Source organism: Centrocercus urophasianus, unplaced genomic scaffold, assembly GCF_019232065.1.
Source record: "Centrocercus urophasianus isolate 14NV4802_14NV808 unplaced genomic scaffold, USGS_Curo_1.0 seq_27, whole genome shotgun sequence".
NCBI classification, from domain to species: domain Eukaryota; kingdom Metazoa; phylum Chordata; class Aves; order Galliformes; family Phasianidae; genus Centrocercus; species Centrocercus urophasianus.
The window spans coordinates 12,578,103-12,599,510 of record NW_024884833.1 but is presented as its reverse complement, the minus strand read 5'-3'; the positions used below and the strand labels follow the sequence as shown (position 1 = coordinate 12,599,510).

General features: G+C 39.7%; 1 protein-coding gene across 3 annotated transcripts in view; it reads right to left on the bottom strand.

The window, feature by feature from the left end:
- The window catches only part of NTRK2 (neurotrophic receptor tyrosine kinase 2), a 201,586-nt gene that overhangs the window by 72,814 nt on the left and 107,364 nt on the right, over window positions 1-21,408 (bottom strand). For all 3 annotated transcript variants that reach the window (XM_042826967.1, XM_042826968.1, XM_042826972.1), the window contains one exon: window positions 14,059-14,247. In XM_042826967.1, the coding sequence (XP_042682901.1) occupies window positions 14,059-14,247 (189 nt within the window). The remainder of the gene's footprint in view (window positions 1-14,058; window positions 14,248-21,408) is intronic.

Sequence of the window (21,408 nt, the reverse complement as noted above, 5' to 3'; positions counted from 1 at the left end):
AGCATTGGGTTTCGCTGCTTGTGCTGCAGGCAAAGGGGTGTCTGTGGCAGGCAAAGGGGTTTGCCTGTGGCAGGCAAAGGGGTGCAAATTGTGAATCCAGTGTTGGAGAACTCAAGTCAAAGTCCACTTAAAAGCTGTCTGAAGGCTGGGGGATGGTGAACTTGCTTTCCCAGCTGCAGAGTGGGGACAGCAGATAGCAGTCACCTCTCCAGCACCATCATTATTTCTGGCAAACTATGAGTAAACTGAGGGAATCCAGATCCTGAGATGACCCCTGTCACTAGTGCCTACTCCACAGTAATGGCTACAGTACCTTTGAACTGCTTCTCACCCCTCTTCTCTGCTTACCTTATCCAAAAAGCTTTGGCCAAAGGAACACATTAGTATGCTGATCTTAACATCCAGGAACCTGGCTAACACTGCTTTGTATCATACATATACATGCTGATTTATTACACAGACTGGCATTTGAAAAAGGACATCAATTTTTATATCCTAGAGTACAAGCCAACTTCCATGTGTTGGAAGATTTGGAAGAAATGTACTGCATAAGGATTATTAGATACTTGGTGAAGAGTTTCTAATCTATACAGTACCACCTGTTTTTAGGTGTCAGAAAAATTACTACTGATATGTGCTACTGCAATTTGTTCATTACCAAACTGCGCAGATACAGGAGGCAAAATAAAGTGAGAGTTTACAATCCACATGACAGTACAACTAATTTGACTCCTACCAAATCCACTACTGTGCATTTCTGGCAGCACAAGCAAGATTCACAGGTCAAAGCACCACATGGAATTTGCAACACTGTCAGTCCTTGGAGGAGAAACCCTCTCTAATGGAGAATTTCCATTTGTAAATTAGGGGATGAAAAACTGAGCCCATAAGCTCTTGCCTGGCTCTTTACCACACAAGAAGGAGTTCTTCAAGTTTTCCCACACAGTGCTGGTCAATGAATTTCTGTCTGGAGGCAATCCTATTGCTATTCCGGTCTCAACTGCCATTTGAGTAGAGACTGCAAAGCAGTTGCTTTTCTGTGAGAACAGAACAGGGACAAGACAAATCACGTCCTCCTGCACGAGCAGTCAGAGCGTATCAGTCATTTACTGTTCTTTCTTTGCCAAAAGCTGAGACTAAGGTTCTTTTATTTCTTTTCCATTTGTTTCTTTCTTCTTCCCTTCCTCACTCCTTTGTGTGGGACACATTCCCCTCAATGGGTATTGTTTTCAGCTATTTCTATATCTATATATATATATATTTTTTTTTTAAGGCAGCCACAGGCCTTCAAGCTGTGGGCAACAAAAAAATAAGAGCATATCCTTGAAAGGCAGACTAAGAAACCAGATCTAAACAAATCCTAAGCAACACCTGGAAATGAAAGAAGCTGTGTGGGGATGGCTTAATTGCTGAAAGATGAAAGATTCTAACAGGCAACATAGCTGGTAAAAGTACTTGTAATGGCTGTTCAAAATCATGTCAAATCTGCATTCAAAGTTAGATTTGGCTTCTCACTATCCAAACTTAGACACAAATAGCTGCTAGAAAAAAACATTCCATTGTTTCTCTCCAGGGAAACAAAGCAAGGTGGGAGGAAGGAGGAGAGGACAGAAGCGCCTTTATGAAGACAGCTTCCTAACTCCTTAACTCTGAGTCCAAAACTCTGTTCAAAGGATCCTCTTGGAGATAGAGAGCCTTTTCCTACCCCGTGACATATAAAATCATTGTTGTTCTATTAAATAGAGATTCAACAAACATTTCAACAAACATTTAGGTATCTAAAAGAGAAGCAATAATTTACTGGAATTGTCCAAATCTGTTCAAGGGCTTTTCAGAAAAGGAGTTAGTTGTTGAACTGAATATTTAGCACCTGAATACCTTTGAGAATTTCCTTTCATATGCCAAGCTGACATTTGAGAATGGAACTTCGATTACCATAATGCATAAATTAAAAATAAATAAATAAATGAAAAACAACAAGCAATCTCTAGAGAGATGATTGGTTTCATAGAGATACCCTTCAATTTAGAGAAATAGTCAATAATTGATGCGTATAGGCCACACATTTTTTTTCTGAATACAAACAATACCCCCATGCAATATGTTTTTCATTAAAATATTTCTGTTTAATTGCTCCCAAAAGCTAATGGGTAAGTTGCTAGCTAGAGGTACAGCATAACTTCTCATCAACAGTGCTTCAACAGCAATTTCAGACCTTATTGCAGGGTCTTGACTTCAGTCATTTGACACTATTTCCCCCTGTGGGGGTTTTATACTTCAATCACAGTGACTCCCTAGCAATCTGCAAATAATAGTCTTCAATTATTACAGGAATTGATGGGCTAGAGATAAGACCAAGTAAGTGTTCACCTCATGCCAGATCTGTATGCCTCGTGCCTTAATCTATGCACTGGCCTTTGAAGAGTGATAACCTGTCCTCCATGGAATGTCCTGCTCAACCACCTCGTCAAGTGCTAAGAAATTCATACCAACCCTTGCCTGGGAACTTCTGTGCTTACAGACTGCCTGTCTCTCCTTGTATCCTTCAGTCCTTCAGATAGCCCAGTAAGTCTGCACTTTTTGGAGAGAGAACAGCTGCTCCCAAAAGGCCTTTTCTTCCGTTCAACAAACCCAAATAAAACTAGTTTACAGGAGAATGTGAAAGAGATGATTCAAAAAGATGACCATAAAGATGTGCTTTAGCAGTTAATGATGGAAACATGTTGCTGGACTTCAGATGTGTCAAAAAACCTGAGCTCAAGCATTCTACTATACAGAATATATGTCCAAACTAAATCAATTATATTACCACCTCTCAGTGAGAAAGAAAACCAAAACAAAACAGCCTTATCATTTTCTCTGACTACTGTTTAGAAAAGCAAGGAGCCTGTTGAAAGATTAAATGAACAACTTAATGCTGAAAGACTGATTTGAAGAATATTACAGAATATTCCAGAGTACTACTGACTGCATTACTTTCATCTCTGACAGCACTTAAAAAGGCTGCTACATTTCATTTGCTTCTGACCCATCCTGTGCTCACAACGCATGTGCATGCAGTAAAGCCTGAGACAGTGAGAGGTTCCCCAGCAAACCCCTGTGAAAATGAAATCAAACATACTCAGATCTTACAAACTTTGATGCCATTTTTTTTTTAGCAAAACCAATCAAACTGCACAGAGCTCAGACTACAATAGTCTGGGAGATCAGACATCCTGGAGTAGTTAGAGCGCCCTTCTCTTTGTAGGGAGAAATGGGGCAGAGGCAGGAGCATAGGCTTTCCACTTTCCAGCTGCACAGATCCCCTCTCTAAACGGATATTATAGGGAAAGCACTTCTATTGCTGAATCTATTAACCTTGATGAAGAAAAGGGGGAGACAGAGAAGGTGAGCTAATCCTGGGTGCATGAGCTGCTATGCAAGCCAGCACACCCTCATGCATGAACAGAAACATGTAAATAAGGGAGCGTGTGCATATTCAGAGCAGGCAGCAGACCTTTCAGCAGATCTGGTGTGTACGAAAGATTAATCTGTGGATGATTTTGTGCTCAGGGCTAACTGCATGTTACACATTCACATTTTTTAATAATGATGCAACTGCCTGGTGATGAAACTTGAGAAAATAAAAGTAGGATTTATGATATTGTTTTGGCTATAAAGTTATTTGATTTAGTTCTGATTTTTCCTTACTTCAGTATTCATTAAACCTAATATCTAGAAATATTTATATATTTGTATTTCTTATTTTATTGTATTTATTCTGATTGTATTCTTATTTACATTATCTGGCTTCTCTTGCATCTGTATTTCTTATTTAGCCAAAGCTCTCACTGACACAAAGAATAAATCAAAGGCCTAATCCTGTTCCCATGCCCAAGTTCATGATAAACAGGTTTTCACAATGGATTATGGTCTTTCCATTCACCTTAATTATAAGTACTACCCACTTAAGTTCTGTCATGTTACTTCTCATTATAATTCTATATACATAGGCAGGTTTTTATATATAAAAACAACATTCTGTAACTTACTATGCAACACAGAATCTGAAAGGCATAATTTAATAATTACAACATAAACAGAGCTATTTGTCATCTACATATAACTGATTTAACTACATGTTTTGGTGCCAAAGCAGTGCATGAATTTCTGATACAACTGTACTGTCAAATGACAATCTTAAGGTAGTGAAGCTACTGAGATTACACCTACTAAAAAAGTGCTAAATTGTTTTTTTTTCATCTTGACTAATAACTCAGTTGCAAAGAATGTTTATGCAAGCTTTGAACTGCATTTCAATTTTCATAGGGTTCCTAAGTAGGCATTTCACATGAGGCTTGCAGTAGTGCTTGATGCTGAAAGTGCTTCTAAGCACTCTGCTGTGCTTAACTGAAGTTAGCCAGGCAAATGAGAGCGCATGTCTCATGCTCTCGTTTCATTTTCTCTCTTTGAATGCTTTGAGTTGAAATGTATTCAGCAGCATACTCTTGCAGCTCAGAAGTCTAATGTTATACTGGCCTCCATCAGAAGAGGGATGGCTAGCAGGGACAGGGAAGTGATTGTCCCTCCCTACTCTACCCTCCTGAAGACCCATCTGGAGTACTGTGTCCAGGTCTGGGGCCCCCAGTACAAGAAAGACAGGGAGCTATTGGAGAGGGTCCAGAGAAGGGCCATGAAGATGATCAGAGAACTGGATCATCTCCCCTGCAAAGACAGGTTGAGGGAGCTGCCTTGTTCAGCCTGGAGAAGAGAAGGCTGCAAGGAGACCTCATTGCGGCCTTCCAGTATTTAAAAGGAGATTATAAAAAGGAAAAGAATCAACTTCTTATTCAGATAGATAGTGATAGGACAAGGGGGAATGGTTTTAAGCTCAAAAGGGAACATTTAGATTGGATGTCAGAGGAAAGTTCTTTACAGAGCAAGTGGTGAGACACTGGAATAGGCTGCACAAGAGAGGCTGTGGGTACTCTGTCCTTGGAAGTGTTCAAGACCATGTTGGATGAGGTCCTGGGCAACCTGGTCTAGTACCAGATTTGGAGGTTGGTGGTTAGGTGGTATGGCAGGAAGGTTAGAACTTGACCCTTGAGGTCCCTTCTAACGCAAGCCATTCTATGTCTATGGTTCTTTGGATTTCAGTTTCTCAGATTCTCATAGCATCTGCTGTAGCCAGAAATATGTTTATTGCGCTGTATATCCAGGTGATAAAATACACTATTGATAAATTAGAGATCAAAGATCAGGCTGCTGTTCCTGTGGTTGCATTTCCAGAGCAGGGCTCCCAGTGGAAACTGGAGTTTCTGAAAATGTAATTGCTTGCCTTTTTTTAGAATATATAAATGGATTTCATGGACAGATCAAAATAACAAAACAAGTAACTTCTGGGGGCAAAAATGACTCTGTATGTTCACCTCTACATTAAACGCAGAAATAGTCCTTTCCTTACAATGCTGAATTTTTAAAGAGGTGAACATCCTCACTGTGTGAGTTAAAGCCTTTTGGAGAATATTTTCTATTTGCTTAAAGAGAAAGTATGTTTGCTGAGACTCAGAATTGGGTGTTAGACAGCCTAGTTTCTCACAACTTTACTTATTCCCTGTTACATTTCATTTGTTGGGCACAGGAACTATGTGACAAAACTATTCGGAAAAATAGGTTCCAGCAAGATCTTGTTGTAGTCTTCCAATACTTGAAGGAAGCGTATAAAAAGGAGGGGGACAGCTGTTTACAGGGGTATAGGACAAGGGAGAATGATTTCAAACCGAGACAGGGGAGGTTTAGGCTAGGTATTAGGAGGAAGTTTTTCACATAGAGGGTGGTGACACACTGAACTGGTTGCCCAAGGAGGTTGTGGATGCCCCATCCCTGGAGGATTCAAGGCCAGGCTGGACGTAGCTCTGGGCAGCCTGATCTGGTGGTTGGCAGCCCTGCACATAGCAGGAGGATTGAAACTAGATGATCATTGTGGTCCTTTTCAACCCAGGCCATTCTAAGACTCTATATGATTGTATATATATATATGTATATGAAAATATGTGAGAATCAAAGTGCTAAGGTCTGGGGGACAAATCTACTTTGACTTAAGAAAAGTCAAATTTGGCTAATGGAATACACCACCCCTGTACGCAGATAACATCTCTGACGTGCATCTCATGGTGAAAATTAGCAAAGATAGAAAATTTAGATGGTGTCTGCAATTAGGGATTAAAACTTAAAATCGAACTATGAAAATCCTCAGTCAAACCAAGAAAATATATCTTCATATATATTTATGTCTTTATCTAGCCAATATTTCTCTTATATCTATCTATATATATTCTTATATCTATCTATATATATTTCTCTTATATCTATCTTATATCTAGCCAAGAAAATACCTTTAGGGTAAGGCACACAATGGGATTAGGACAAGCAGTAAATATATGTATTCCTTCTCTCAATCTCAATCCTATTCACAGTTTTTTTGGCACATAAGGCTCCTCAGCTTTCAGCATCTAAAGATTATGATCTTTGCGAAGTAAGTGCCCTTGTAAACCTCCCATCCTCTGAACCTGACTGCCAATGAATGTCAAGTTGGGCAAGTTCAGTCTGGGCAGTGAGGTGTTTCCTCTCAGTATGGATTACATGAAGATTGATTGGTTTTTCTTCTCTGCACTCTGGCTGCTGAGGTCAGACTGTTCTTTATAGGAAAATGAGCTACTTATAAATTTTCAGCTCACCGAACTTTGGGAGTTGACGGAAAATCGCCAAGCTTACAGCTTAGCTGGCTAAGAAACCACAACAGCCTTTCTTTTGCAGTCACTGAGATGTAAAAGCCTTTCAAAAGAGATGAAAATGCTGACATTCTTTCTCTTGGGAGACCTTCTTGTGCACAGGGAAAGAGTCTATTTTTTGCCCTGTAATACACATCAAAAAATGACTCCTGTAATGCTGTAAGGCTATAAGATTATAGCTACAACTTGGAACACGCTGCATTTGTTGCATGGAAGACAAAGTCAAAGAGATTTTCCAATACAGACAGTTAGCTCACTTTGTGTTTTTTGTGTTTTTTTGGTGGGTTTTTTTTTTTTCCTGTTTTTTTTTTTTTTTTTTTAAAGGATGGGCAGTAGACAGAAATGAACAAACTCGCTGCTCTGAGTTAGACACTGGACAGATCCCCGCAGCGCACTGGCTCTCTCCTGGTGAGCTGTCTCTTTGCTGGCAGGTTTCCAGTCACCAGACCCTCATGCTCTGTCTGCAGTGACAGGCCACACACTGAGACAGACGTGACAGGGCCACACCGCCATAGCAGGAACCTGTGCTCCTGAGGCAAGAACGCCTGAGAAACACACCTCGAGTGTTTTGTTGAATCTCCTCTTGTTGAATCTGGCCTGGAAACAGTTCTTCTTTCAGATCAAATGGCTAGTGATTCAAGGGCTGGGCAGAAGGTTTTCAGTTGACACCAAAATGAAGGGGAAACCAGCCCTGCTGCAGAGGCGTGGATGACCCTTGAAAAGGACTGAGCAGTAAGGTAAAAGCAGCTGCACCCTTCCACTGAGCTTCTGGGAGAGGCCATGTAGCTCTGTGAGGCCAGAGCTTGCCAAGGCTGAGCCATGGCCATGGCTCCTGGCTGGCAGTGACAGGCAGCTCTGCACCACACTGTGCTCCTACCAAGCTCCGCGCTACTCCATCGTGAAAGAAGCTTGGAAAGAATCACAGCGTCATGAATGACACAAACAAAGGGAACACAAATCCAGACCTCTTTCCCAGGCTTTTGGGGTGCCTCACACTCTCAAGTTCTTCACAACTTTTCCCCTTTAAAATTAAAGTTAAAATCATGAGCAGATTCAAAAACTTGTGAATTTGAAGTGAAAAGTCCAATACTGTAGAAGTCATAGTAAACTGACAAGAATAACATTCCTATTTCTTTTCTCACATAAAAGTTATGCAAGAAGGTGGTGGACTGGAGAACAGAACTTCTGTTACTTGCCTAGCACGGATAACCAAAGCCCATATCTGTATACCTTGGAAGAAATCTGTACTCACAGAATACAGCAAGTTAGAAAAAGACTGAGATCACCTGGGATGTAAATGAAAATGCCTGAGAGTAAATTAACAAGTCAAATGCCCAGAAGGTCAACTGGAAGGGCAATAATTACTCACATTGGGCATGTGAGCTGTGTGTCTCATCTACCAACTGAAATGATTCACATGCATTTTTTCCGTGTATGTTCACTAGAACCTGAACTAAGGCACACAGCAGGCAAAAACATTAAAATTCTAGAAGCCACTCAGCTAAGTACAGTAATTGTTACTACTTTTCAGTGGCGTCTACATAACCCACTACTTTTTCAACATAGTATTGTAATAATGGGGCTGCTATCTGTGTGCTAATAGAAGTCCATGTGATGCACAGACATTATAGCACGTAAGCAAAACCCTACATTTTTATAAAAGTAATAAAAGCAAATTTGAAGGTTGCACTATTCTTTTTTATCCAGTGAACACAACTAAAGGGAACACTCGCACTCTGATACTTGAAGAAACACCCAAGTCTGCAGAAATTTAGACCAAATGTTAAGACTACCTGATGAATACACACTCATTTACCACTTGAAAGTCACAGCCCACACCACATCATCTAAAACACATAGTCTGTAGGTATGGCCACTCATCTTGCCACTAAACTACATACTAAATAGGCTGTTATTTTCCATTATTGATAACACCTTAAAGGACAAATTGAACTGAGTTGAAAGCATGGATTCACTGGAAATGTAAACTGACATTACTGCAGTTGGCATTCATTCATCCTCAGGAACCTGAAATCTAGAACTTACAGACCGCTTCATGAAAAGGCAAAGTTCCACCTTCCTCTCAGCTGCACCAAGGGGCCATGGTGATTTCTTGGCATGGAGTTGCAGGATGGCTCGTGCTTGAGTGAAATTCAGAGAACAATTTGATTCTTCAAATCCCAAAAACACCTGCAAGGAAATTCTTATCCAGCGTTTGTGTTCGAAGTCTAAATTTGGGCATAGCCACTGACGTCTTTCATGTGCCCTCTTCTTAGGTTTTGCTTTTCACATTAATGTTCAGCTCAGCAATCTTATCTGCTGACTGCGTTTCCACCATTAAGCACTGAAATGTAATAGTAATGGGCTGATACATTCTAAGACCTATGCTGCAAGCTAAGTGATGAGTGAAAAGTGTCTATAGCTGTTCATGGGGAAAACAGCTTGGTTCCTTGCAGCCTATTTCAGCAGATCTGGCAAATTCAGCTGATAACTTTGGCAACCACAGTGTCAATGCAGGGATGTAAAAAACTAATTTTTGACACATTATGGTATTAATGAAGAGACTAGCTAATTTAGCTGCTGTGACATCTCGAAGGATTAGTGAAGCCAACCTTTTAGCAATGGTTAGTCACTATGCCCACAAGACATTAGATCATCTTGATTTCAGGAGAGACAATTTGTGTCAAAGTTTGCCATCCATGCAGGATTTCTGCATCTGACAGTAATGTTTAACTACAAAGTTGTGGCTTGATTTTCAGCAACAGCTACTGATCACTATTGATAATTCCCAGGCAAAAAGTTTGCAGGCTAACATTAGTGTATCATAGTGTGGTTAACAGTGAATTAAGTGCAAAGAGCATTTCACTACCTCCAAGTGGTAGACTTTCTCACACATCTGAAATAAGAGTTGTCACTGTTAGCTAAGTACTGACAAATTGAATGATCTTTTGATTTCTCATAGAAAGAAACAGAAAAGTCTGGTACATGCCTGAAACGTGCACCACAGACTGTAACTTTCCAAGACAGAAAGGTTCATGATACTGGTGTGGCAGATGAGCTGCACTAGCCAGCAGTAAATAATGGTCCACGGCAGATGAAGGAAGAAGCTGAAGTGCTGGAATGGGCTGGCAGACAGACAAGTGCCCAAGAAACATCAGTGCATTTGCTGCCAAGGCAAAAATGGTGGGCAGTCGGAGTTGGAAGTATCAGATAGTTCTAGTTAGAAGATGAAAGGTAATTTTCAATTGTTAAGTCAATTAAAAGTTCATATGAGCATTTGGGCTGAAACCTGGGACAGAAATTCAGCCCTAAGTGATGACTGTAATCCAGATCCTGAAGTCACTGGGGCCTTGGTCTCCATGGATGCGCATTTCCCACCTCAAAGACTGTCCCACAGGAGAAGGGAAGTACTACAATTTTTTGTTTGAGATTGATTCTTTATGAGACAGCGCTTTTTAATTTTTAGTCACTAAGTCATAATAAGTCACTTTTTGATTTAAGTCACTCAGTCACTAAAGTACCAATACACTGAAAGTGTCAGAATTTCAAATTAAATTTACTGCTGTCAATTTTTAAATTTTCTTTTAACCGTGCACATTTTGAATACTATGCATTAGAGCATGATAAAATTTACTTGAAATGGTTATCTTTACAGAAGTCAAGATAGTTATTAAGTTGTAATGAAACTCCAATTGCTAAACACAGCAGATATACCCCTTCAGCTTCTGTGAAAACCACAACTCGATCTTCATACAGTTTCACCTAGCTCGAAGTTCAATCCCTTTCTGCAGGCCAGCATTCAATAAATTCATTTCTAGCAGGACTGTCAATGATTGCTGTCTTTAATGCTAGAGGACAATGGAACTTAGATGAGATAGGAAATAACTATAAATGTTAATTATCTTGCTGCAAATGGGAAACCAGATGATATCTGGTTATTGCATACAGGAAAAAAGTATGAGAGCTACTTAGCTTATAAATACCAGATATATACATCAGGAGGAAGCTGATGAGTTACAAAAAGACAAATGCAGCTCTGTACTAACAAGGGAGCAAGAGAGATAGAAATAGAGTATGTGAAATCATTCACGGAAGGGCTATTTTTCTATCAGATAATTTGTATTTCCCTCTAGCAGACAGATTATAGAATCACAAAGTGGTTGAGGGGCTCAGATTGGTAGGATTTTTTGAATCCATCAGCTCCAGTCTGTGCCCAAGCAGGGAGAGCCAGAGCAGGATGCCTAAGATCACATCCAGACAGTTGTCAAAGATCTCTAAGGAGAACACTCCACAACATCTGGACAGCTTGTGCCAGTGCTCTGTCATTCGCACAGCACTGAAGTGCTGCCTGGTGTTCAGAGGAAACCTCCTGGGTTTCAGTTTGTGCTCACTGCCTCTTGTCCTGATACTGGACACCACCAGGAAAAGCCTATCTCTGTTTTCTGCACTATTGCATCAGATGTTTGTACACTTGGACCAAAGATCCTCCTGAGAAAGCTCTTCTCCAGGCTGAACAGTTCTGGCTTTCTCAGCTTCTCCTCACAGGAGAGGTGCTCCAGGCCCTTCACTATCTTGGTGGCCCTGCATTGTCCTCTTTCCAGTATGTCCCTGTCTCTCCGTAATGGGGTTCCCAGATCTGGACACAGTGCTCCAGATATGAGCTCTTCACTGCTGAGTAGGGGTAAAGATCACACCCTTGGACAGGTGGCTCAGTGTGATATGGGGTCGGTCACACAAGCAGCATCCAAAAAAATTATGGAGTCAAAGCAAAACTGATCTGCACAAAAGATTTGAAGCTCTCTGACAAACAGTGTTAAAGTGTGTTTATGTGTGATGCATTCAAGTGTGTACAAGCATGCTCATGTGTGTTCAGGTCTGTGGTGTGCTCACAAATGCATGTGTATAGCGTGTACATGTGTGTTCAAGTATGTTCAGATGTGCAGTGCTTAAATGTGCATTCACATGTGTCAGGCATGTATGTGTTCACAAACATATGTTCACACATGTTCGCACATGTGTTCACGTGTGGTGTCTGAGCATGTCCACACACGTGTCCACACAAGTTCAGATGTATGGTATGTACATGCATGTTTACATGTGTTCAGGTGTGTAGCATACGCATGTGTGTTCACACGTGTCTGCCTTGGTTTATACACAGTCACAGTTTTCCTAATTTTCTTTACTACAGTAAAACGAAAAGATTAGGACCACCATGGCAATGTGGTAAAATGCAGAGCATCAGCCCCTCGTAATTCCCCACAGCACCGTAGAAAACCCTTCAGCTGTGTCTTGCAAACATTTATGCACAAGCTGAACTTCATGTACTGTGATTAATTTCCCTGACACCATGCGGGTTTCATTGCAGCACATAAAACCAAACACAGACTTATATACTTTTAGGATCAGGACCTACTTAGTGCTACTCAGCTGTGATTTAATGCATCTGTACTTCATGTGCAGCTTACTAAATGTGAGATAATTCTGTGTTTTCATACAGTTTTTGCGTATTTTTCTCCAGAACAGCATGTATGTTGCTTCAACATTAATGTTGAAAGTGAAATACTCCATAGTGACTAATGTTTATTTAAACAATTATAATACTGTCTAATGCAGCTGGGAACGGAGGTACAGTAGCCTCATATTTAGAAGCATGGCCTTTTATATAACATTAGAGAGCTCTAGTGGGCATGTTGCCCATTTCTAATTCTCTAGTGGCTTCTATTTTTCACAGGCATTAATGTTCTAATCACAATGTATCTTTATAACATTTTCCTTGTGCTGATCAATTATCATAAAATCAGTGATTATTTAATACATCCTCCCACATATACTATACATATACTAGGCTATTCAAATAACTTCCGGTATAAGAGATAATGGGGCACTTCTAGTCATAAAATAGTGCCACACATGTAAAAAACATAGTGAAGGAGAACACTGGAAATATATAATAAAAGCAGAAAAATCCCTTCTCGTGAATGGCAGAAGCATTTTTGTTTGGATTATTCTTAGTGCAGCTATCATGATGTGGATGAGTATCAATGTTTGGAACGTAAGTAGGTAGTCCAGTATCAGACTTTACAACCTTAGATGTAATGCACATACATATGCAGGCACAAATCCATGCACAGGTTAAGGAAGATTGCTATTACAGCACTTAAGCTTTGCAAAGTTGGAGATGATGACCTTTGCTTATGACCTTATGACCTAGGCAGGCAAGCCCTAAACAACAACTCATGCTTTGAAGCAGTATCATTCCAGGTATGACAGAGATGGGTGGTGATATCCTTTAGTTGCACGCCCAATGCTCATCAGCTGCACAGGGAATCTCTGGATTGAATTCTCAGAGAGACATATTGGACTTCCAGGGAAACTGTATGTACTCTCCCACCAAAAGAACAAACAAACAAACAAACAAACAAACAAACAAAAAACGGAGGCAAAAAGATGGCTGAAACACTTAAAGACCTAAATGTACTGATGAAAAATATTAAGTACTACAGCTGCTATGTGATGTGATGGTATCACAGTACCATCCAGGTATTTTTTTCAGTTTTTTCACTGCTGATAGCTGGTTCAAAAATCAATATTTTACGTGTTCAATTCTACAGATTGTCATAGGTTTGAAGAGCAGTAGCTGAAGTTAGGAATACTCTTTTCTAGCTATGTGTAGTTAATTATTTTTAACTCTTCATGGTACTTTACATTTCATCTTCAAACTGAGCATGAAATAATTTCTATGTGACATTTATTGTCCAATAAGGAACTTCAAGCTCTTTTAAAAAATATTTAATGTCTTTTCCAGCTACAATGATTGAACTGCACAGCTAAATTAAAATAATGGAATTTTTAACCCTTATTGATTCTTAAAACTTTACAAATTCTTAGATTTCAAAATCTGGTTATGTTTTTTACCAAAACAAAAGCAGTGAATATGTAACAACACTGAATGCTGTTTCTGACCCAGCATTTGTTTTCTCCCAAGACAGCACTTGGTGCAGAGGACTGGCCAAAGACCACTGAAATCAATGGAAAGGCTACCAGTGACTTTGATGGAATATGGACTGGGTTTTGAGTATAAGACTAATGAATTAATTGACTCATTACAAAGTCTGAATTTGTCTTTGACAGATGTAAAGCAGTACATTAAACAAATAGCAGACATTTTAACCCCACCCTTTCACTCCCAGGAATTCAGACTCTTTTTTTCTGTTAGCTCCATTAAGGAGCCCCAGCACTTGCACAAGAAAAATGAATGACTGAAGTACATATAATTATTTGTACTTACAAGTATCTGGTTTGAGCTGACTGTTGGTAATTCCAAAGTACTGGGGATTTTCAATGACAGGAATCTTTGTCATCCCAATGATGACCGCATCAGGACCTCCCTCAGAAGAGGATGGAGTGTTACTGCCATTTGAGATGTGATGGAGAGGACTGGCTGAATCGTCGTCATTGCTGATAACTGAAGAAGGACCTAGAGTTAGAAAAAAAGATTTGCCTTAACTCAGCATGTTTCCTTTCCCTCAGACCATTCTTTTTTATTTACTTTTGTCAACAGTTTAACCTCCATCCTGATAGTCGAACACTGTCTTTATGTGCTTTGGTGATCTGACCTCATGAATTTTATATGTCTGGGTGGAGATGTACAAATGGTAGGCCATTAGGAGTTGGAATGTGAAGCAAATTTTTGCACTGGCAGATCACCTAGACTAAATGTGTCAGAATTTAGTATGGTGTATTACTGGGAAAGTTCTCCAAATTTGATGAATTCGTTCTATCATTCACTGAAATACACATTAACTTTTTCAACTTAAGCTCTTCTCAGATCACCCAGCAGTAATGCCTTTTTCACTGACTTTGGGAAATGCCTGTCTTCTCTTTGATGTGGTATTAAAACAAGAAAAAAAATGGATGGGAGATGGGCTCACCCTAATGGGGGAATTTCTGTCATTTCTGAAAAGCAAAATGGCTGACGGTCAAAACTGTATGGACAGTGTTGACAGTCACAGAAGGTCACATGCCCAAAGTAGTAGAAAAGACATATCACATCCCACTGTGAAATACGGAGTCATTGCACTCTGGCTTCTCCTGTCCAGAACATTGTTCTGGCTCTTCCAGCCCCATCCATACCTGAGATGAGTCACATTCCAGAAAGAGGCTTATTTTGGTCAGTGATTTATTGAGAGTTTTGTTTTATTTTCACTTCATGATTTACGTGCCATGGAGATAAAACCTTATAACCACTCGAAAAAAATGCCTAGCTGTGTTCCACTTGTGTAAGCCACTGAGGCTTCTGATCTAACAGCAAGATCAGTGCAGATACCATTTGAACTCTTGTGATCTAACCCTGCTATCTAAATTCTCCATAACTTCCAGTTTACTGTCAGTATTCAAAGAAAACCAGTAACCAACTAGCAGTAAGAATATTTTGTCTAACCAGACAACGGAAGAGCCAATTGAGAACAAGAACTCCACATTTCAGATAATTCTCCATCCAAATTAACCGGTGATTTTGAGGAGGTATTCGCATCATCTAATGTGAGCAATCAATAGATGATGCTAGAAACAGAATGATTCACTCTCTTGATGTGCCTATCCTGGAAGGACATCCTCAGAAGACACCTTTGTTTGCTTCCACCCTACCTGCTAAAGAAGGAAGTAGCAGAGAGGAGAGTGGAGAAGACTAACAGATGTGTTTACCCTGGGACATGAGCCACCCCTTATCAAAATGTCCCAAACTGGATTTTAGGTTGGACAGAACAGTGCAGAGTTACAAAAGATATAAGCACCCCAGCACAAAGATGGCATCTGTATCAGTGGTAGAGATGAAGGATACAGAAACAGAGAAACTGGGAACCAACACAGAGGATCTGAGAGAAGATGAGAAGGATTTACCTCAGCATAGGCACAAATAAGAAGCAAGGGCAGGCCCAAGTACATCAGCCTAGAAAAATCTGCTTTAAAGAAAGGAAATTTAGCCTCTTTTAATGTTTTGTGGTGCACTATATCGTAACAAAAACACTTTATCATTTCATAGTATGGCTCACAGGAATAAAATAATTTGGCATGTGGCTATTCAACCCTTGCTTTAGAGATTCGAGCATACTCCCATGCCTGTCCTGCTTTCCTTTCTCCCCAGTTGGCTTAATGGTTCATGAAGGAAATGTTCTCATAGTTTGAAAAAGTATTTCTCTCCCTCTAGCCTGAAACATTAGAGGTAATTTTTCAAATGCCTTGCACTTCACTGGAAAGTCATTGTTGACAAATGTAAGTGAAGCCTAGATCTCTGCAATTTATCAAGTGAAATACTAATACCAAGGCTGTTTTTGTCATTACCGATCACTGAGATTGATTCTACTAGGAAAACTGCCAGGATTAAGAGTTTTTGGTGAAGATTTCTCTAATGAACTGCAGAGCCTAGCAAAGTGTGGGAAATGGTCCCTCAAATGACACACGAAATACTTACGTAAAGTCACAACGTATTTTTCGGGTGTGTGAGTTGTGTGTAGTGCAATGAGAGTGCAAATACATTTAAAACCATATGCAATTTTTTTGTTGAGATTGTCCTAAGGTGTCTTAAATATCTGAATGCCAAGCTAATGGCACCAAAAAGCAAGCAGGCAAATACAAGTTGTCTCGGGAAAATGCAGTTCTTTTATACTAACAGAAAACTTGTATGAGGGTCAAATCCCTTCTCTTATAGCAAATGGACAAATGCTCCAGCCTCTGTAATTTCATAGAGGTGATGGCAAGGAATCACATATTTCTAGATGTTTGAGCAATATAATGAATAGAATCTCATTCTGTTGTCATATTATTTCTTCACTACTCTAAGACCCCATTTTGCACAGCATGCTATTTTTTTTCAGTCAGTGTAAACTGCAAAGAGCTGCAGGTGAAAAGTAGCCAATTGTTCTATAAATCTATTTACTCAATTAAGATAACTGCTATCAAATTGTCATCCCTGTGGCTTGAAGGTGGTTCCACGTGTATTAGACTCTCTGATGTAGATGAGGAAAACCTGGAAAACTAAATGATTCCTCCACAGTAGGAAACAGTTTAAGACAAAGTAAAATGTAGGAAATTTGTGCTGTGTCATTTGTTGTCCATTGTCATTTATTAGTAACGAATTAGCCCATGCAATTGTCTTTGGAAACAGTTGTTTGGATTAAAAAATCCTATTTCCTTTTACTGTATATTTCTTCCAGTTAAGCCAAATGCAACACAGCCGATGGAAATTTTTGTCTACCAGAGGCAGTTGAGCTCAGATGCTTTTAAAGAGCCTTTTTCTGTTAGCATCTTTTAGAGAATATGAACAAACTGACAGACAAACTGTGTCAATACTTGCATATCTGCCAGACTGACCACTTGCTGTGAAGATGCATTTCATTTTTTGAATGCATTAAGTGATATAACAATTACAGATCAGAACTGCAGCTCACTTCTCACAGCAGCAGCCTATGACTTATATTCCAGTAATGCAAAGCCATTTTCCTGGATGAAGCAAGATGAGACCATCATCTGTGCTGACGAGAAACTAGAATTGCCCTTTTCTGAATTTTCACTGAGCTCAAATCTAAAGATAATTTCTTAAAGTACCTTAAAGTATTCTTTCATGAAGATTAAATGGGGATGCTTCATTATTTGTTAAAAGCAGAATGAGTATGACAATTACCTGCAGTCTACTATTATTGATTCTGTTTTTTATCAAATCTGCTGTTGGTTTCACATCCAAAACCCGGAAATGTTGGACAAAATGTCTTTGGTGGAAGTTAAAATTATGGGTTATGAGTAGTCATTAGTTACTGCCAATAGCAGTCTCATAGTCAGCTTAAGCAGTTAGGGAAACTGCAGAGGTTTTCTCTGCCTTCACTATGCTACCCAACATCTTCCTTGTTACCGCTTTTTGACTGCATTTCTTGTTTTAAGAAGACAGAAGCTGGAGCCAGATGAGAAATGGTAGGCTGCCTTAGAGAAGAAAGATGAGAGCTACACATTACAGAGCTGAATTTCTCCACTCTCTGGTGCTGAGCTAAGAAACTGTCCATTCTGCACAGCCTAGGCTCAAGAAAAATCCCTCTGTGTAGAAAAGAAGCAGCTATCAGACAAAATGGTGACAAGTAAGAAAACTAATTATATTCTAAATTGACAAGCTATAGAAAACCCAAAACACTCCTCATATCCCTAGGTTGTGAATGATCCTAAGACATGGCATAGGGATAAGCAGGAACAGCAGGCAACTCTTGCTGCATGCCCTGCATAAAACTGGAGAAAATCACACGCTATGGGGGAAGGGAGGTCTTGTTTTATCAGCGCCAGTGACAGAACAGGGCACCCCTCTCTGAACACAACTCATCCCTGCATCTCTGTGCTGCTTCCTCAACACAGTATCTCCACACTGTCCTTGACTTAACCTCACATCAACAAATATCAATTTTCTTAGATTTAGAAACAAAATTTAATACTAATAACAATTTTCAAAGCATGCTGTTATTTCTGACCAAAAGAAAAAGTTTCATGATCACAAATTCCATCCTTTCATTCCACCCCTGTGCCATCAAGAGGCAATGCAGTTCTAGCATGTGTGCTCCCAACACATATCTATACTGTTATTTGCTGGGGCTGGGTTTTGCTTCACACTATTCCAGACTTCAGCATATAATTAAGAAGTCTGCTGTGGCAACATATCTGACTACAGACTGCCATTGAAATAATCCACATGACCTTCCTGTGCGTAAAAGTACGGAAATAACCCTGTAGTGAATAGTAGCATGAGCCAGCCAAGTAGGCTCAAAAAATAAAAATGAGAGCTTCTCAAAGGCAGAATTGGAAAGAACACATGGTTTTGGTTTGCATCTGGCATGGCCTTGTAAACATATATTCTTAGACTTCAGTTTAGATGGTCAAAAAAGTGATCACTGTGTCTACCTACTTCTCCTTTCACCTACTGCATCAAAGATAAAACCAATTTACTTTACGCGTATTTGCTCCCTAAACTCTAACAAGATCTCTTGAAGACTGCAATATCCTGAAACCCCCTCACAACACACTTCCATGAGTTACACATCACTTGAATTATCCCTGAAGTCACTACTAATGTCTCAGCCATGCTGAAAGTCATAATTACCAAAAACCAGCCTATTTTAGTATTGTGACAGGAGCTGTTTAGTTATGAGCACATATATGCTTAATCAAGTAAGAAGGCAGCTCAGATAAAGAGGATTATTTATAGAGTTGATTTTTGTGCCATGATGTCTTATTAACTGTGGCTCCTTCAATGAAAAATGACACTGTTAGCCTGAAAGATTTCCCAGTTGATCTTGCACTAGCATAAGTTCTTTTTGGAGTCCATGCAGGGACATACCTGCATGACACACCACAAGTCAAAAGCGAGACAGTAAATACATATCACATCAGTCAGCATCACCTCTGCTAGATTTTAAGGCCATAATGAATCTTCTCTCTTCTCTCCTTTTGGGAGATGTGTAGTTAAATATCTTGCCCTAAAACAGTTTACCTGAGACTTTATTCCCCGTAAACTTCCATATTTGCTGTAGATTCTACTTTCTTCTTTATTTTTTGCATGATTAATATGTAAGTTGTGTGCTTCAGCAAAAGTGTTGATTCAGATTCTTTTATTAGAGAGTTAAGATTCAAGTTTCCTAACAGAACAGACATCCTTGTAGCTCAATTGTTAAGTCCCTATTTTATCTTTCACTCCCTTTAGAAGACAACTTACGAGTCATGGCTTGGCACACTTTTTTTGATCCAGGTGATACAAACATTACTTTGAATACTCTTTGCCATTCCCAAATTCAACTAGTACAGGTAACTGTGATGTCGAATAATGTTTATGCAATTCCATTAGGCTGAATAAAAGGACCCAGCCTAATAGAGGGTAATGCAATTATAACAACATTATTTTATATTACTAGTCTCTTAAAATGTTCCACGCTGAATACAGATAATTGAATTGAGCCAAAAATAGAATGCAAGGAGAAAAATCAAGGCCAGCTGAAATAAGCTGCCCAAAGAGAAGCCAGCTTAGACTCAGTTCAGTTAGTGGAGCTGATCGAAGTAAATTCGGATTCTTCTGCAAATTCAGAGTGGGTTTGTTAAAACAGTGCTATTTGCTTTGCAACTGCTGCTGCTTTTCATGACGGAAGGAGCACGGCACACTGCTCTTGTGCTTTCTCAGCTGTTCAGCTGTGCAGAGCAATAGCTGTTCTTGCTTCTTTCCACCTTTCATCCAACCTCTCTTTGTCTCTAATCTCTAACAGCTTTCCAGAACAGAGCCATCAGTGTTAGCCACAGTGCTGTCACCTTAATAGTCCTTGCCACAGTCAGTTAATAGTGGATTAATAGTGCTTTGTTTGTGGTGAAGGAGACAGAAGAGGATCGCCCCAAGCAGCCTTATACCCAAGCCTTTCCTGATGAAGCACACTGCTTCTCAGAGCTCAAACAAATGCATGCCCTTCCATCCTGATACAGCACATTGAGCCAAAAACGATGTTGTAGACATTAAGTCTGTGATTCAAAAACTGAGACTTGTCATGCTTGAGTGTTTAGAGGATAAATAATCTCACATCTTCTGACAGGTATCATTAATCTGTTTAACAGATTTACAACCTGCAGTGCGTTTTTAAGCTTGCACTCCATTGTTTCTGGATACATGAGGTAAGAAAATCTTTCTTATGCTGCCCAAAATGTTCATTTCCCATCCAGGAGCACGCCTCCAGGAAGTCAGAGGAACCAGAACGGATGTTGATCCAGAGAGCCAGAGAACATTCCCACACCCAGCAGATGATTACCTCCAGTCAGCACATGCTTCAGAGACTCCCTGTCCAACAATCTCTAAATTATAGAGGAAAGGGGACTCCTTGGAGAGCTCTTGTAGGAGAAGTTTCTCCAGTCAGGAGAAACTGACTGGAAATGGAGGCTTAAAATCAAGAAGCAGACTTCAGGCGTCTGTTCACCTGCAACTACTATGAAACAAGGGGGAGGCATTTCTTTGAAGATCATAACAGACAGAGAACTTTGACAGAGTCAAAATTTAACCCAAGTGATAAAGTCTCTCATTTTGCTTTCACATGAAAATCAATGTTTTGTATTTCCATATTTGTAGCAGCTTCACAGGAAGACCAAATTATATTGGTAACACTGTATCACTTTCAAGCAGAATAAATCAGTGACAGATTAGTTTCTTCCCTACACAGCATAGTTTAAGCAATAGGTACCCACGACCATAATTAAATAAAAAGTATGTTTGTCAGCTTCACAGGAACAAATCTTCAGTGTTGTCAGGTATCAAAGGTCAGCCTGAGTGACCAAAATGCTTTTCCCCTAAAATGCATGTTCTTCTTGCTGGAAAACTTGTTTCAAATGCCTAACTCCTCTAGATAGAAATGAATGTGCAATCTGTGTAATTTCCACTGAGATGGTTCTGTACAGATTTTAGCCACTCAAATATATCATCAGGCCTTTTTGTTGTTGCTTTTCATCTAAGAGTCACAGCTGCTTATGTGTTGATTCAGCTTTATTTTGGAGCACGATTGTGAAAGATCCCTAGTCAGTGCCAATCTAACTGCTATTTTTTTTTTCTTACGGCCTCATCCATATTTTCATGTATGCAAGC